General features: G+C 32.3%; 1 protein-coding gene across 1 annotated transcript in view; it reads left to right on the plus strand.

Moving 5' to 3' along the window:
• Positions 1–3,177: 3,177 nt before the first annotated feature.
• LOC130641104 (uncharacterized) overlaps positions 3,178–12,980 on the plus strand; it is a 116,004-nt gene continuing 106,201 nt past the window's right edge. The window contains exons 1-11 of the mRNA XM_057447768.1: positions 3,178–3,985; positions 6,187–6,450; positions 7,188–7,471; positions 7,749–8,097; positions 8,187–8,393; positions 8,478–8,690; positions 9,850–10,419; positions 10,934–11,143; positions 11,356–11,595; positions 11,829–12,149; positions 12,373–12,924. Coding sequence (XP_057303751.1) covers positions 3,616–3,985; positions 6,187–6,450; positions 7,188–7,471; positions 7,749–8,097; positions 8,187–8,393; positions 8,478–8,690; positions 9,850–10,419; positions 10,934–11,143; positions 11,356–11,595; positions 11,829–12,149; positions 12,373–12,924 — 3,580 coding nt within the window. The 5' untranslated portion in view covers positions 3,178–3,615. The remainder of the gene's footprint in view (positions 3,986–6,186; positions 6,451–7,187; positions 7,472–7,748; positions 8,098–8,186; positions 8,394–8,477; positions 8,691–9,849; positions 10,420–10,933; positions 11,144–11,355; positions 11,596–11,828; positions 12,150–12,372; positions 12,925–12,980) is intronic.

Genomic DNA, 12,980 nt, shown 5'->3' on the forward strand with positions numbered 1-12,980 from the left:
ATTAACAACTGTCAGCCATTTGATCCATCTGAAAAATTAAAAAAAAGTGAAACTTTCTTTTAATACAAAAAATTATTTTTCGCACTAAACATTGCTTAGCTACTTAGGGAAAAACAACATTTTGTCTTTTTTTTTACCCGGGTAAGATCATAGAGTATTATCTATTATTTATTTGCCTATCCAGATTGTTTAAAATTTTCGGGTGATTGTTGAAAATTGAAATTGTATCTAAAGAGTGTAACAAAGGGGCAGGATTTCTACGAGATACTACGACGAATAAAGTGATTTTATATGGCAGAGAAAGTTTTTCTTGTCAATATTTATCTATGACAGCTTCAGCTTATTTGAATGATAAGCCTATTGAAGCTGTGTTCAGGTGCGGAGAGGTCATTTCTGCTCAGGGGCTATGTCACTTTTGAATTGCTGTGTATTTTATAGACCAGATACACTGCTTTTACATACCAATTCAATTCGTTATTTCTAATGGAGATATGAAGTTGTAATTGAACTTCGTAAACGTTTTACTGAATATTTTGCAGACCAGAACTATAAGTTTTTATTCCCTACATCTTTGTAATACTTTTATGAACTTTCACGGGCGCGTAGAAGCAAAGAATTCAACTCGCCGACTTTCCCTCCTTTTTTGGAATCCTGACTGATGCTTGTAACGTCATCAAATATTTCTTAGCCGCAGACATGTTTGTTCTGGGAAACTCCAAAACCATGCCTCACGCGGTAAACAACTTCCTCTCACCAGTCTCACGCGGTAAACAACTTCCTCTCCCCAGGATTACGAGCCAAAAATATATAAAGATAACAGAGTTAAGCATGCTATAAAACTTGATAGCGAGATGCCTATGAACGTTTATTGTGAATCACTAAAACTAATTTCCTCATTATTCATCACTTTCTTTTAAAATTTGGCACCAACAGATTTTGGCCCAAGGCCCCTAAAATTGGTCGTCTATTACGTCTATTATGAAAATGCAAGTCTCAAAGTGCGTGAATTTAATAAAGAAAAGGATATAGCCTATGTAGTTCCTTGTGTCAACAAACTTCATAAATAGTGTTTTATTTCGGTAAGACCAAGACAGAATAGCCTCTTCAGTTCCTATTGGTACTGCTATCAACAAGGGTCCTGCGAAGGGAGTCCTAGTGCATTTCAAGATCCTATCTGAGCTACAAAAGTCGTGCAGGCACAGCAATCACTAACTAGACAACCGCCCAAGATATCAATCCTATTCTCATGCTGAACGCTATAAGAAGAAAGGATGGTTTCGTATTTTATGGTCTCTGGCATGACTCGGTCGGAGTTTGAGCCCAAGACCCCCGCACTGGAAGCGAACGCTCTACCACAAGGCTACCAGTCGGTTTATATATGAACATAAACTTTGTCTGTCTACTTTCCTGCGTTTACCACTTTGTTACCACGTTCCTACGATACTAAAGTGACACAGTTCCAACCTCGAACCCAGGGCTTGCAGCGTTTTTTTATATAAAAAAAGCTACGGCCCCTGGGATTGAGGTTGACACAGTTCTTATCACGGAATTGCCTTCTTTTATTTTCATGTGGTTTTCTGATCTACAAAGAAAGTGGTGAAAATTTCTAAAATTTAGCGGATAGAGAAAAGCTTTCATTTACGTGTAAACAAAAACATAGAGACAGAATTTATTTTCAGAATTTATTTTTTAAAGGCGAAGAGCATTTAATAATTAAATAATCAAATAAGATGCTTGATAAATATGCTGAACCTCCATACTGTACTTAATCCCCTTTCCAAACCCTGTCATCCTTGTCATTGAAACAAAGAGTCGTATAGCCATATGAAAAAGAAAAGAGGCGTTGGGACCATGAATAAAATTAGCTGCTGTTATTCCTGCCAGATTCTAAATACTAATTGTACTGTTCACCTATCTAATAATCAGGCATATTATTTCTACATTCAAATAACAACCGGACTTAGTATAAGGAGTACTGAGGAGATTGGAGAAATTTATAGCCAAGTATCACGTTCCGGATAGTTAAATGAGCATTTTCAATGGTGCCCTTCTCTCTTCTTCACTTCCTAATTTTTTGCATGGCAATGCCTTATTTGGTATTCTCGTTTCTTTATTTAGTTAAAGTTTTATTTATTTCGATTGCACATTCCCACCTTAGAAAGCCTACATTTCTAAACTGTTTAATTCAATACCCACTCTATCTTCAAAAGTTCTCCTGACATCATAATCAACTCACATAAATAGATTGGGTTCGATGATTTGTTTATTACGTGTAATCTAGTTCCCAAATCCTCGTGTGAAATGTCAAAACAAAGCCGACAATAAAACAATAATTTGCATCTTTTGTTTTCTTTCAAACTGAGACAGTTGAGGTTGAATGTATCGCCGCACTTCCTTTACGCTATTTGATGTCACTTACGATATTTGACAAGCAAAAGTGTGACGTATTTCATGACAGAAATACAATTGTTTTCTCCCTACTATAAGCTTCTGATGCGGTGTGTACTTGAACGCGCCTAACAACGATTTCGTGTTTCGGATTTTATTTACAAGGCTTAAAGTCTTTTTTGAGGTGTTAAGAATTTTTTTTTAAAAAAACATCATCATTAAATAAAGACATTAGGACATAAAAAAAAAAAACGCTATACAATATACCGATAAAAAAGTTTTCAGTATTTTCAAATTAAAAGGGAATGTTTTACCCCAGTTTTTTAATTTGTTTTCTTCAGATCTCTAAAACAATTTTGACAGCCTTTACCAGACAGTAAAAAGGATTTTTAGGATACGGTATGCTGTGATGTTTAAACAATTTTTTGACAAGGGCTCTCGGCAGCGTCATTTCTTACTTGTTATTTTGTGATGTTTGCTCTCACTGCTTTCTTTGTTAAAAAATAACATTGACAAAGATGTAGAAAGATAACATTACTTTACTGTCAAATATATTTAGCTCTGATAAATAAAACACCCAAGAAACATCACAGTTTAGATTGTCAACAAGCGAGCTGTGTTTCCTAGGATATCAATGAAATATATTGTTCACGACGTGACACCAAGTGATATCAAAAAATTTCTGCAAATTTCGCGCCGAAAAAAATTAGCGTTCGCCCACCGAACTCTTTTTTGTTAGCTAAAACAGCATTAGTAAATGGTTAAAAAAACTCCACAAAATTAACAAGGATATGTTAAATGATTTGAACTTCCCTATGCTTTTTATAACATATTTTTTTAAAGGGTTACACAATATATGAAGTGTTAAAAATAAACAGTCACAACGGAGGAGAGATATCGGAACTCAAACGCTTGTGTCCGGTATTCTATGACATTGGATTTATCTTCGGACCTGAATTATTATTACGAGACGCTTCTTCACTGTCTGGAGTGCGTTTTAAAATATATTGTGCAAACAGTTTTTGTATATACTACGATCTCAGTTAAAACAAGATTTCGTTGAAACGGCCGAGATAACAGTGGTATTTTTGTAAAATTGAGACAAAGTTTTGATTTAAAAGTCATTTAACATTATTTGTTTCATTGTAACTTCTTTTTCTCTATTATTACATATGGTATTCAAATTCGGGTACAGCATGAAGTAGAGATAGTAGTAAAAGAAGAAAAATGGAAAAGTGGAGAATTTTTTGTTCCATTTTTTTGGTTGTACAAGTGTTAATTTGTACGCGAGCAGAAATTATTGAAAAGAAGAACTTTCTTATATGTCCTGAGAAGAAGGATGTTAGACATATTGCTGATGTTACAATCAGTGGAAGTATACGCGACATAAATCGTAATTTCACGTATGCAGATATCAATGTTGATGAAGTATTAAGTGGAAATGAATACTTTCAAGACCAGAAGAATATTTCTATTAGTATAACTGCTGAGTATCAAGAGAAATGTGATATTCTACAGACCGGACAAAGATTGGTATTCTATCTAAATAGAGGATACAAACTTTTAGGCACATTAAACAATTTGTTGACATTCAAAGGTATATTTGTCATTTTTTTTTAAAAAAATTACCCGTGAAAACTAGAAATATTTAGTTTTTCTCCTTCCTACTTTGTGTTTGAAAAAAGTTAACACCTTATTTTCAATACCATAATTTTTATAATAACATCCTTCTTTTATTTTATTTATTTTTAAATTCTTTATAAAAGATATTAAAAAAGACGATGTTGTTTCGTCTTTTCTCCTAGTTGAAAAATAGTCGACGGAAATGCATAAACAAAGCCTAGGAAAAACCAGAGTCACAAATGCTACCGCGCGCCACCTTTTTTAATTAGAGACATAAATTCTACGTTAAGCCTGGAACTGTTTTTTAAACTCTGCATGAAATCTTCCGAAAATTTATGGAGTATGTTCCCTGTTTTATAGCTTTAAAATTCTTTTCAGTAATACACCTTACAATCTATCAATACATTTTTTAATTATCTTAATATTTTGCAAGTTAGCGGTTTAAATTACCAATAATCAATTCCTCAAGTTAAGATCGTGCTCCTTGTAAAAAAACGTGTAGCACTTTTTTTTTCGACAGGAAATAGGCTTTAGAGAGAAGGAAAAAGATCATACGCGTTTGAGTTTTGAGGTTAGACGTACTTCAGATCAGTCGAGTAGTATCTTTGCTGCATCATAGTAACCAAAGGACCACAATGTAAAAATAGTAGTGTATCATCACAGAAAAGACAACAAACATATTAAAAACACAAACATGTTTAGAAATTCTTTTCCAGGCCATTTTATCCAACGCGGCAAACCATCAAATAAGATTCTGATGATAGAATTGGGAACCAGGTTGACGAAACTTTACTTTCGTTTATAAGTTGCTTTGTCTGCCGGCTTATATCTTAAGTTTGTTTTTCGGCAACGGTTAATTAAACCGAGAAATGAAAGTAAACATATCCATGTGGTTCACCGCGCGAAACATTCGAATACATGTGTTGCAGGTTGCTGCAGACTTCTTGATGTGCAATCAGATTGTTTTCTGAGAGGGCTAATCGGCGATTCACAACGAAACTTAGTGGAGTAAGAAATTTTCTTGTTGTTGGTAATGAGATTTAAATTTGAGTCAGTCAAGGAAAACTGCTAGCTATATATTATAATTTTCTGTAAAGAACACACTATATATAAGTTTTATGCATATCAAAATGTGCAATAAGAGAAATGTCAAATATGAGAGAGAGATCCTGATTTATAAGGTTTTCCATAATTGATTAATTTGACAGTATATTTTTAACTTGTTAAAAGGACACTCTAATTTAATAATTGATAAATATTTCAAATCCTGATTCAACATTGGGATTTAACATACTTGATACAAGGGATGCGATGCCAGTAAATTAAAGTTATTTAAGATTTTAGTGCTTTTTTGCCTTTGCTGAACATGTTCTTTTAGGGAGAAGCAAGACAATGTAAATTGCCACCAAGGAAATTTTTTTTTTCAGTTGATCAGAGAGAAAATATCTACGGTTTGGTCTAGATAATTAAGTGGACTTAAATTAAGCTTGAAAATACTGAAATAGTGAAGAATATAAAAATCTAAAGTCATCTTAATAGCAATATATATGTAAGAACTTTGTGGAATCTTACATTTAGCTAATATTGGTAAAACATTTTCTCCAAAAAAGAACTGTCTAACAAACATTAATTGTAGTGCTTTTTGGATCTTTATATCTGTATAAATCTATCAATTTCATTATTTTCCCTATGTAAGTCTGCCAGAACTATTTTTTAGCAGACAGACAGATAGAATTCCCCTTATTATTAGTACAGAAATATACATCACTTATTCTTATCTTTTCTTAATTTATATCTAACTGAAAATTGCAATCCAATAGATTCAGTAATAATAATTAGTAACAATAAAGGTATTGTTGTTTAACAAATAAGGCATATGAAATCTTTGCAAAAATCAGACAGACAAACAGACAGACACAGATAGCATATATATTAGATAAGAATTTTTTATATATATAAAATGACTGTGTAATTCAGTCCTGCAGGCTTTTGTCTTATTTCAATCTTACTATACTCAATCTTTTCAGGTTTACACTATTTTACACCAAAATTTTATTCAAGCTTTCAATTTTTTTTTAAAAAAATATAATGTAATTGGTATTTAACGTGATTAGAACTATGTATGTAAAGAGACTTTGTTAATGCACATTTATGTATTTTTTTACTTATATTTAGATGGCAACAATGGCTTTGGAGTTTCAGCTCGTAAAAGACGAGCTGCAGAAGCCACATGTTCCAAGAAATGTTCCTATGGTGGTCACTGCGACATTCATCCATACACAGGTCTTGCATTCTGTTCATGTCATAAGATATTTTGCACAAAAGAATACGATCCAGTTTGTGGTGATGATGATTACACATATCCAAATGAATGTGTTATGAGGCATAATTCTTGCATCAAACAAAGAAAAATTACAATTTCTTATCGCGGAGTTTGTAGTAAGTACTTTAACAACTTTTTTGGTTCTAAAATGTTTGTCTATGTAAAACTTTGCCCTTAAAATCTAGAACACATTGTTAAAATTTCTCATTCACAATTTTACTAAAAATTAACAGAAAAAAATCAATTCTGGTAATTAACTTCTACTACTTTAGAAAAGAATCTGTTTTCTAATGCCACTGCTAAAGCTTTATCATTATCTTCACAATAATAACAAACTAATTTTGTAATCAATATCTCTAATACGTGTTGTAGTTTTCTAAGTAATTGAAATTTCAAAATGAGGCTTAGATATGTTTATGTGAAAAACACAATCAAGCTTAGACTATTCCTACATTATATTTATTGGAAAAAAACTTGAAAGTTGAAATGATCCCTTTTCTTTTAGTAAAAGAACAGAGACAAAATTAAATGTATAATTGCAGAAGGCAAGTTCAGACATTAAAGTGGTGTGCATTAAGTCTTATTGCGTATAAGAGATTAGAAAATTAAAATACACATAACACGAGAAAAACACACATGAGAAGGATTCACCAAGACTGGGCAATATGCATAGCATATATGCTTAAGCAATTCCCGTATCTGAGCCTTAATATGCTTATAGGCATTATATGCTGATAAAAAAGCATGTATGTATCAATAAAAGTTAGGAATACCATATATTGGTTTATAATTATTAGAAGCAATCAGATTGTTTCACCTTCTTCATATAATAACCCTTTTAAAATCTTTTTAGACGTGTTCAGTTGCAAAGATTTACGTGATTCTGGGTATGCTCATCTTGACGGCGAATATTTTTTCAATCCTGTCAAGTCCTGCAATTTTCCAATCAAAGTTTATTGCCATGGTATGAATACAAAGAATCCAAAAGATTACATCACACTTCCAACTGGCCCTGTTAACAATTATGCTATCATTTATGACAAAAGAATGCCATTTGCTTCAAAGTATAAAGATGAATGCATCAGCCCTCAGAATAGCATTGTCTATAGCAAATCTGGTATTACTCGATTTAACAAGGTTTGTTTTTAGATTTCCTAATAAGCTGTTTTTTTGTTGTTTTTTTTGAAAGTGAACATGCTTTTTATTTTTATTTTTCAATTACATCAAGTTTGTTAGCCAGTAATTCTAAGTGCATGGAACCTATATATTGAAAATTTCTGTTGGAGTTGTTGTTGGAGTTATTCTTTAAAGGAAATATCAAGTTTTTTTGTACAGAAAACCTTTAAAGAGTATGTACCTTTTTTTTAAATCTCAGTTGGGAAAATGATCCTAATATTCTTATATACATGTCCAGGTTAAAGTTAACTTCAACTCCATGGCTATTGTTCAAGATGATTACCAATATGCTGAGACTAATTCAAATGGTTCTCCCATACCTTTTGGTACAGCTGGTGATTGCTATTCTGCAAGTCTAAATCAAGAATGCAGAAAGGGAGGATTCATGATTGATCTGACAGGAACAGGTTTAAAGGTAAAAGACAATGTTGAATGGACTGTTAAATCTGAAACACCTGGCATGAAAATAAGTGGATTCAACAATGATAAAGGTTTGCAAATATCTGCTAAATGTGGTGGTTGGTGCGGACAATGTTTACCAAAATCTAGCCTGCGAATTGAATTAGTTAGATGCAATATGAATATTGGTAAGTTTTTGCGTCATGCAATTTTGCACTATGTTAACATGTCCTTTAGGCAGCCCTGTGCATACATAATAATGTATTATTTTTCGTAGAAATGTGTACTGGTATAAGTTGTCCTTATTATGGCCGTTGTGAAGAAGTTGGAAACAGCTTTCAATGTCAATGTTCAATTGTGTGCACCAAAGAATTTTCTCCTGTTTGTGGTGATGATGGGAAAACCTATAACAATGAATGTGAAATGCAAAAAGCTTCATGCAATCGAAAGAAATACATTAAAGTTCAATCAATGGGAGAATGTGGTATGTTTTTTCTTTTGTTATAAATAAAGCTTGTAGTTGTTAGTAAAAGTTAATATAAAAATCTATAAAAATATTTGCTTTTAGGCAAAGGATCATGTGCCACTAAAAATTGCCACAATTATGCAACCTGTGATGTATCAAGTGGAAAAACTACATGCAAATGTTTTCATCAATGTGACAAAGAGTTTAAGCCAGTTTGTGGGTCTAATTACAGAACCTATATCAATGATTGCCATCTTAAATCTGAATCTTGCAATAGACAAGCCAAAATTACAGTGGCAAACCAAGGCGTCTGTAGTATGTATCCCAATTGTTGTTAATAATTAAAAAATAGGTTCTTCATTTTATGATGAGACAATATCTTAACACTATAGTGATGAGGTGTTATTAACACTTGGATGTGAAAAATGTTTTGTTTTATAGGCAAAAAATTGTGAAAACTGTGAAAATAATGTAAACTGTATTTTGTTATATAACTCTTAAAACGCTTTTGAACATATTTTAAAAATTGCTATTTTTGTCATAAAAAATTCTTAGCATTTGCATATATATTTATAATAATACGGAGACTGTGTCTGTCCGTAACAGGCAAAGTGGATGTGCTCATTTTCCTTTGATGTTGCCGAAAAATGCATGTCTAATATGCTAAGTTTTCTGACGTTATGGCGCGACGTCAATAACACCTTTAACGTCAATATCCTATATTAAATTAATGAGGCCATTACAGTGCAACTAAAAATTTGAGGCTAAATAACTTGGAAACGAGGTGGTGACGTCAATGATTTTTCACCGCGTGGGTAACTAGGAACCACTTAGGACCAATTTGGGTAAATTTCCCAAATCTGGGTCACCAAATCCGTTTCGGAATGGACGGTTGATGACGTCATCTAAAAACCTTCAAACCTTAATATCTCAGCAACAGTTTGTAAAAAGTATATAATCCTATACATTTTCTTGATCAGCGTTTTAAGATCTATATGTTGAAGGCAACAGGTGTACAAATTTCTAAAAAAAAATTCGGTTTGGACGAGGCCATTGCAGACGTCTGCAAAATTTTTAAACCTTTATATCTCATTAACCGCTCATCAAAAGCACATGATCATATACATTTTCTTGATCAGCGCTTTAAGCTCTCCACAAAAGAGGCAACATGAAAACAAAATTCTAAATTTATTTTAGTGGATGGGTTGCTGACGTCATCAAAATTTTTTTTCCTGCCTGAGTGGATTTTTCCACGGGCCTTATCGACCAGTATATTTATAAAAGTTGTAAAAGCTTTTGTAGATATCCTAAATATCTTTATATGTTGTTATAAAACTGTTCAGAATCTTCTATGCAAAACATAAACATAAACATCTGCGAGTCTTGAAATCTAACATGTTATTTCGCACATATTTCTAAAATAAGCAAAGTAGGAATTATGGAGCATCATTTTGAACACTTATTTTTTTACTAGGATATGCACCAAATAAACCATTTGCATTTGATGTTGTGTTTGCTTTGGGTGGATATGGACCTGATGCTGATGTTTTGTTTAATCGTCAAAAAGAATTTGTCAACCATTTTCTTGATTCTTATCAATATCAAATCGAAAATGGTTATGTTAACATTGGATTGTTGACATATGACCGCAATGCATTTATTGTAAAAAATTTTAAAGAACACTTTGTAACACCATACATTAGAAAATATGTAAACAATTTAAAGCCATCAAAAAATGGTGCTGCTATAGAACGTGGAATGGACGCAGCAGCTGATTCAATTTTCCCAAATGGGCAGAAGAACAATTTGAAATTCTTAGTTCTATTTACAGATGTGTCAGGATTTGCAGATAAGACACTGGTTGCTTTAGCAAGAACGAAGTTGCAGAATCAAGGTGTGGACACCATTATGATAGGTGCTGGTAATAAAGTAAACAAAGTTGATTTGATTGGTATGGTAAACAAGCCAAATAACATCATAACTGGTTTGACGTCAAAAACCTTTTTGACTGCCTACACTGACGTTATCGAGAAATTTTTTGAAGGTATGTTTCTATTTTAATTTTTGGTTTTCCATTAACTTTTGATTTTTATGGAAATTTTGTTGATAATCATGTTTAAATAACTGTGGTCATACAAATGCCTACATTTCAGCACGTTTTAATCACTAGGTTTTTTTGCTATAAACTCTGGACTTGACATGATCTTGCTTTTTATACAATGTTGTTTCTTCTAATTATTGTGCCAAGGCGTAAGCATTGACATTATTTCCAATGATGTAAAATTCATTGTGGATTATAGTACTTATCGCTATTTTAGTCTATGACAAAAGCTCTTTATTTTTGTGAACAACTTGCCTTGATTTTCCAAATTAAAGTTAAAAATCAAGCACTAATATGATCAAAGAAGCATGACATAATGCTTGATATTAAATTAACTATCCACTTCGTAGATCAAAAGTTTTTGTCAGAAGAAGATTAAATGTGTACTTTACTTGTAACAAATTTGTAAAAAAATTAGATTAAGTGCTGAATCATGCTGCAATATTTTCTGCTCTAGCACGATGCCGACAGCTTGATTGTCAACAGGGTGAGCTTTGCCAGAAAGATAATATATATGACATAAAATGTGGATGTGCACAGAGTTGTACCTCAGAGTATGAGCCAGTGTGTGCAAGCAATGGAAAGTCATATGCCAGCTCCTGCTTGCTGAAAAGAGAAGCCTGTATCAAGAAGAATGGTGTTCATGTTATATCACAAGGATATTGTCGTATGTTAAATTATTATTTTTGTTCTTTTAATTATTTTTTTTTGGGGGGGAGGGGTGTAGATTTGAAACACAGAAGTTATAAAATTACATCTGCATACATTTAGGCAAAGTCATAAATAGGACTTTACACAAGTAGTAGTTTTACCATATACTACAATTATATTGATTTATTTTATATTTCATATTTTACTTATAAAATTTTAAATTTGTAGGTATTGAGAAAAAAATGGATGTTGTTTTTGCATTTGATGCTTCAGACAGTACATCAGATGACAGCTTTGCGCAATTCAAAACATTCTTGCAAAATGCTTTGAAAGCATATGAAATTTCCCCTGAGAAAGTTAGAGTTGGCTTACTTCTTTTTGGAAGGCAGACTCAGATTATTGTAAGTTTGGAGAGGGGAGATAACCAAGATTATGTGCATCAGGCAATTAAAACAATGAGGAAGCAAGGTAAATTAATCCATAGTCAGGACTTTAAAAGTTTAAGTTGCAAAACTTTTATGTTACCAATTGCAAGTTCAATATGTTTTAAACAGAGACAATTCTTGCCATATGATCACAGTTAAAAAAGAAAATTTAATCAAATTGGCAAGCATATCACTAAATTATACTGATGATTAATTTGGTCTCAATACTTTAAGATATATAATTAAAAATTTATCATTTTTTTTTCTCTGATTCAGGAGGAAAAGGAGATTTACCAAAAGCACTTTCAGATCTACTATCAAAAATGTTTTTGAAATCACCACGGCCAGATGCAGACAAAGAGATTATTTTGTTTACAAATGGTGCTGATGTTCCCAGCAGTTATCAATTGGAACAAATATTAAAAAAGTTTTCAGAAAACAAGATTAACATGAAATTTGGAATTACTGGGGAGGTATTAGAAGGGTTGCGCACGACGCTTACTGATGGTAGAAGTGACGATAGCTTGATTACAAAGGCTAATGAAGAAAGTTTTACAAAGTTTGTTGTTTTTATTTCACCTTCAGAACCTTTACCAGGTATGCTATTTTTTGTTTATCAATTAAAATTTAATAACGGTATTGTTAAATTTAATGTTAACATAAATTTAACAATACTGTTAATAATACCCTAGGATAAAAACATTTAAACCAAAAAGTACTTGAAAACATTGATAGATTTTCCTTTGCTTATGTCTACTAATTTGAAATTACGGATTTGTATAAAACCTCATGGGAATAAGCAAGTAAGATTTTTCTTTAGAACAATCAGACATAATATTTGCACTTGGTGGAAATCAACAACTTACTTCAGAGTTTCCGAAACAAAAACAAGCTGCTACACAATTATTGAAGCAGCTGCAAATCTCAAAAAGTGAAACCAGGATTGGAGTAGTGGTTTATGGGGAAAAAGCTAGTGTTGTCACACATTTAAAAAACACTGATGATTTTAAAACAATTCAAAATATTATCAAATGGACGGGAAAACCAACCCCAGGCTCAAATGTCAATGATGTTTTGCTTGAATTACAAAATATGTTTTCAACAAAAAATGGAGCTAGACCTAACATGCCGAAGGTTGCCATTATATTTGCTGATGATAAAGTCTTACTAGAGCTTCCCCAATACAGAAAGTCGTTTACTAGTTTAATTGACTCTGGTGTAAAGGTTGTATTTGTTCATTCTGGTAAGGAATATGTCAAGCAACTTTTACCTGAGACCATTAGAAAGAAGTTAACATTGGTGCCTGTTGATGAAGAAAAGGGATTGGACAATAAAGATACTGTAGGAAAAATTATTCAACAACTTAAATCAGGTCAGTGATTCCAATTTAATTTCGGGAATCTCGCGTCACTTTACTTAATGTGAAAA

Source organism: Hydractinia symbiolongicarpus, chromosome 4 (assembly GCF_029227915.1).
Source record: "Hydractinia symbiolongicarpus strain clone_291-10 chromosome 4, HSymV2.1, whole genome shotgun sequence".
NCBI classification, from domain to species: domain Eukaryota; kingdom Metazoa; phylum Cnidaria; class Hydrozoa; order Anthoathecata; family Hydractiniidae; genus Hydractinia; species Hydractinia symbiolongicarpus.